The 5,347-nt window shown below is 37.4% G+C and overlaps 1 protein-coding gene across 2 annotated transcripts; it reads left to right on the top strand.

Moving 5' to 3' along the window:
* The first annotated feature begins 542 nt into the window (after positions 1–542).
* LOC108983179 (interferon-related developmental regulator 1) lies at positions 543–5,043 on the top strand. 2 transcript variants are annotated; one of them, XM_018954733.2, is made up of 13 exons: positions 543–915; positions 1,124–1,295; positions 1,517–1,597; positions 2,058–2,140; positions 2,224–2,339; positions 2,451–2,561; positions 2,783–2,892; positions 3,165–3,474; positions 3,552–3,629; positions 3,721–3,771; positions 3,869–3,958; positions 4,083–4,160; positions 4,705–5,043. In XM_018954733.2, exons 1-13 carry the CDS (start codon positions 906–908, stop codon positions 4,753–4,755), a joined length of 1,341 nt encoding a protein of 446 aa, XP_018810278.2. In that variant the 5' UTR covers positions 543–905; the 3' UTR covers positions 4,756–5,043. The 2 variants fall into 2 exon arrangements, with proteins under 2 accessions (XP_018810278.2, XP_018810280.2); XM_018954735.2 differs by lacking the exons at positions 543–915; positions 2,058–2,140 and having other exon boundaries at positions 1,179–1,295.
* Positions 5,044–5,347: the final 304 nt, after the last annotated feature.

Raw genomic sequence — 5,347 nt, 5'->3', positions numbered from 1 at the left:
TATTGTTTTTCTTCCTTGCAATACAAATTTCTCGGGGTTAATTAATCATTCGTGTGATTCATGGGGACAAGTAATTGCTCTTTCATTTGGGATATATATATATATATATTTATATAAAAAAAAAAAAAAAACTACTTCCATGGAGAGAGTCTTTGACCATATGGATGGTATATATAATTCAACCACCTGTATTTTGTTGTTTTAAATTTCCATGAAGAGACTTGGGGAAATAATTAATTGTGGGTTTCAAACTCAAAGTCGATTACAAGAACATACACATTTTCCCTCTCTTTTTCCACGCGGTTGTCTGACTTCCCCTGAACCTAGCGGAGATCTTTTTGGATTAGCACCTTTTGTTTCCACGTGTCCCTCTCAATTTCCACGTGCTATATCTGCAATAAACAACATCATTTTTTTGTGTGGAGCAAAAACTAATGGATTCCTCAGCGGCAAGCCTGCCTGCCTACCATGCCATGCCAGCCACGTAATGACCCCCTCCCCATTCAAAATTACCGAATGTACCCCTTTACGAAGCTTGGCCGAATATTCCACACCACGCAATTTGAATGGAATTATTATTCCGCATCCCCCGACCTCTCGCCTCACCTGCGTTTCTTTTAAATCCCTTTCCCAATCTCGAAACCCTTCTTCTTTCCCTTGTTAATTCACAATTTCTCTTGCCGAGAGATTTTCCTCTGTACCCTTGAATTTTAATGGCTCATTCTTCCTTCGAATCAACTCACCCTTTGTTGTTGTTGTCGTCGTCATTCTTGTCCTTGTTTTCTTCTCTCATTTCTATTCATTTCAATTCGAACGATATCATATTTTCAAAGCCTTCCCTTCCTCAGATTCTCTGTCAATCTTGTAGCTCTTTCTGACACCGAAAGTAGGAGGAGTCCTCACCGATGGGAAAGCGTGAGCCTTTTTTTCCCCCTATTTTAATTGAACTTAGGGTTTTTATCTTTCTGATTGTCTTGTAAGTTATTTTTACCGGAAATTGACCAAAGTTATTACCATATTCTTCTTCTTTCTTTATTTAGTTGGAATTTAATTTGCTTAAATTGTAGCTTGAACTTTAAACTTTGCAGTAATTCGTTGTTGTTGATGTTATTGCAACTCACAGGCAATTCTCAACGTAAAAATGCTGCGATGTTTGAGAGCGATGATGATAATAGTAGTGTGAGCTCGTCTTCGACCACGCGGTCGGATCGAGTGCCCGTTTTGGGGACCGAAGAAGTCCAATTAGATAAAGACAGTTTACTAGAACAAGCTCTAGACGCTCTTTATGAAAAGAGGTATATTTACGTTTCAGTTGGATTGATTTTCGCTTATGAATGGGGTTTTTCTATAAAGTATCTAAAAGTAGGTTACGCGGGACTTATTTCTTGTTAAGCTCGCAACGTTATATGGAAGTCCGAGATTTTTAAATTACTTTCTTCTTTCAACGATTATATTTGCGACCATGAGTTTCGCTAAATATTGGGTTTTCTTTGTTACTCTTATTATTGACACAAAGGGGTTCCACAAGAGAAAAAGCTCTGGCATCAATTATTGAGGCTTTTAATAGCAGCTTGCAGCATGAATTTCTGGAAAAGAAGTACGTACCTTTTTCTTGTTTTTCTTTCTTTATTGGATCTTGGTTCTCGCTTGTCCTTCTTTAGGTGCCATAGGGCGAGATATACTAGAAAAATAGATGGAGAGAGGCTTCTTTCTGTGTTGTTTTCTTTTTGGAGGAGGGGTGCGAGGTAAGGCGTCTGATTATATAAGGGGAAGAAATAAGGGTCACTGTTTTCTTTATTTGCTAGTAATAAATACAACCACTTTAGACTTGGATTCATTTAGTTGCTTTATCGAACCATAACCATACAACTTTCTAAAGAACTCCGGTGTCACCCATGTGCTTTCTTTTTGAGATATAAGTGATGTTCCAAATTGTAAATCCGTCCTCTTTTTTGTGTCTATTTAGTGTTTGAAATGTGTATATATCACACTCCAGATATCCAATTTTTTTTTTTTCAAATTCTTGTGGATCCTCACAATCTTATGTTGTTCTTTAGATTTGCCACTTTACTGCATCAGTGTCTGAACTCTGTTAAACGTGGGTCTTCTAAAGAGATATCTTTAGCTTCTCATGCCATTGGTTAGTTGCTTAGTCTGTTGTTGACTCGTTTGCATTCTCTCCCAAATTGAATCTCAATTTCAATAGTTAATCCATTTTTGTAGGCTTGTTGGCCTTGACTGTTGGCCCTGGGGATAATGCACGTGAAATATTGGAAGAGTCGATCACTCCTCTTTCACAGGCTTTTAAATCTGTGTCTGATTCGCTAAAAATATCCGCGGTACAGGATGTTCAAAATTCTTTTGATTTTATGGACATTTACTCCTTGATTGTCAAGAGCGTATTTGATACTCACCTGTTGTTTTCTACATTCTATGAATTGTAATTGTAGTTGCTGGAGTGCTTGGCCATCATCACTTTTGTTGGTGGAAATGATTCTGAGGAAACAGAAAGGTCAATGCAAATAATGTGGCAAGTGGTTCATCCAAAATTGGGTTCTAATGTACGTATTTGTGCTCAACATATTTACTTTTGAATGTGTTTGACCGTGCCAATTTGATGCTTTTGATGTAGTTTGTAAAGATGCTTACTAAGATTTAACCAGTTAGCTATTTTGATTCTACAGGCGTGATAACTTGAAACAAGAATCCATGTTCTTTTTCACCTTTTTTTCTGCCTGGTTCTTGGTTTTCTTAAATGGCCTAATGCTCTTTCATATTTTAGGTTGTTGCATCCAAACCCTCAGCAGCTGTCATAACTGCAGTGGTGTCGGCTTGGTCCTTTCTTCTGACAACTATGGATGGGTTCAGCCTAAATCCCAAGCATTGGCAGGAGTAAGTTGTTGATTTCTGTCCAGCACTTTATTTCCCTTTGCCTTCCTTTTCTTTTAGTTCACTTTTTCTTTCTCGAAACTAATTGTGCGCACTAATACACACCCACTGTACCACCTACGCCATCTCATGCTTGGTGCTTTTAAAGGGTGTAGCTGCCACCTAACCGTGTAGGAGTCTTGAGGGAGATGACACCTGCACAGTCTAGATGCTATTGGCCACATAAGCCAGATATAATAAAGGAAATGAACTGACATCTTTAGGTAATGCTGCAGGTCAATATCATATTTATCAAGTCTGCTGGATAAGGATGACCGCTCTGTACGCATTGCTGCTGGTGAAGCGCTTGCTCTAATTTTTGAGATAGGAAGTGTGGAGAAGTTTTGTGGTGAAGCTAAAAGTTCAAATGATGGCTCTATTCAAGGAAGCAAACCTCGGGAAGGATTTTCACATATACAAGGACTGAAGGGGAAAATCATAAATCAAGTCAAAAACCTTTCTGCCGAGGCAGGTGGCCGAGGTTCTGCTAAGAAAGATCTTAACAGTCAGCGCAACTTGTTTCGAGATATATTAGAGTTTTTTGAGGTACTTCTTTGGTTTTCTAGCAAACAGATGTCTTACTGTTCCCTTGAGGCTGACAACAGACTTACTTTTTATATTAGGATGGTTATTGCCCTGAGATATCAGTGAAGATTGGTGGAGAATCATTACAGACATCCTCATGGTCTCAACTGATACAGGTTTCACACTACCACCCGATCCTCTTATATTACTAGTTCGTGAATGTTGCTAACTTCAAATGTTCTTATATCAAATTTCGAATGGTAACAGTTGAATTTTTTAAAGCGCTTTCTTGGGGGAGGCTTCGTTAAGCATATGCAGGTTGGTTTCCTATATGTTCTTGCCTGCTGCCAAGTTTTAATTGCTTGTTGATTTTCATATTTTGGCTGATTGGCTGTGGAAAATTTGATTGAAACAGGAAAATGAATTCCTTCATGATGTCTTTGGGTTCACACCAAAGAAGAAGCATCTTCTAGATGATGAACATCGTATATCGAGTGCTGAAAAGGTTGATTTTCATCTGCATTTGTTTCTCCTAGCTACTTATATTCAGAATAATATTCATTTGAGTTTGTTGCTTGTCACATATTATATGTGTTTTATTTTTATGATTTTTTTGTGTCCTTTTACAGAGGATGTATAGGTCGCCCAACTCAGTTCTCAACAAGGCTAGGACCCAGCTACTTAACAAGCAGAGAATGTTATCTGAGGTTGGTTTTTCCTTTAGCACCCTGCAACTAGTATTCCATGGACTTTTTGGTGGGGTTTATTGATATGCTTAAATTACGTAGGTGAGGTCATCTATGGATAGGATTTGTACTGTTAGGCCACTGTCTCTTTTTTGTTTATATAATATATATATATATATATATATATATAAAAGAAGACAATACATAATGGAGTGCTTTTGAATCTGATCGTATGTTAGTGGAATTAAAGTTTCAATCGTGAGGAATATGAGACAGAAACGTTAAGATGTGGATTTGATTTGGAGTAATGTTAATATTCTTTTTGTGGTAGTAAAGGACTAAGGTTATAAATGACTCGTAAGAGATTAACGTTCTAAATCAGTTTGCTTATAGTCAAATATTGTTGTCTTGTTGAATTTAAGCCAATTTTGTTCTGCAGTAATTAGTTTGGTGGTAACTGTTATACACAGCTGCTGTTGGCATGCCTACTCGCACTGCAAATAGATAGGCACTTTATTTATGATCTTAATGCTGTATTCAATCTCCATCTCTATGGTATATACAGGGTAGAAATGCTGGCCACTTCGCAGTCAACGTGGGTGATGAAGAGGTGTGAAGGCAAGATGTTGTGACACTCATATTTAAAACCTTGATGTAATCATATTTGACGTGGTGGGCATTATTACACTAGCATCTAGTTATATGCTACGTACCCAATTTCTCTATTAGCATCCCCGCATAAGAAATTTGTGTACTTGCTGAAGGATCTACATACACACATCAGATTTGTCATACCTTTATTCAGTGGTTATTCTACCTTGTTCTGTTAAGACATTAATTGATGTTACATTCACAAACTAATTGTTATTTGCGATTAAGGCAGGTTTGAGGGATGAGATGAGAATTTTGTGTTTTGTTTGAAGGTTTAAAATATTATGTTTTAATATTATTATTATCTTAGAATTTGAAAAAGTTGAATAAGAATTGTTGAATTGTTTATTATATTTTGTATGAAAATTTAAAAAAGATATAATGATGTGATGAGATGAGAATTTTACACTGTTGATTTCTCTCTCTCTCTCTCTCTGGGTTTCAGTTTTCGATGGTTTGAGCCAGTCGGAGCGAGAGTGGACCACCGAAACTGCTTAGGCCTGGCCACATGGAAAGCAGCAACTGAATAAGCGGAGTCGGTTGCTCGGCTTGGGTTG

Source organism: Juglans regia, chromosome 11 (genome assembly GCF_001411555.2).
Source record: "Juglans regia cultivar Chandler chromosome 11, Walnut 2.0, whole genome shotgun sequence".
Classification (NCBI taxonomy): domain Eukaryota; kingdom Viridiplantae; phylum Streptophyta; class Magnoliopsida; order Fagales; family Juglandaceae; genus Juglans; species Juglans regia.
The sequence above is the reverse complement of the archived record's forward strand: the minus strand, read 5'-3'. Positions and strand labels throughout refer to the sequence as shown.

Excerpts from the sequence above, each read along its gene's own strand:
- LOC108983179 (XM_018954733.2), top strand. Across the intron at positions 2,340-2,450 it reads ATTCGCTAAAAATATCCGCG|TTGCTGGAGTGCTTGGCCAT; the intron begins GTACAGGATGTT and ends TTGTAATTGTAG. Across the intron at positions 2,893-3,164 it reads AATCCCAAGCATTGGCAGGA|GTCAATATCATATTTATCAA; the intron begins GTAAGTTGTTGA and ends GTAATGCTGCAG.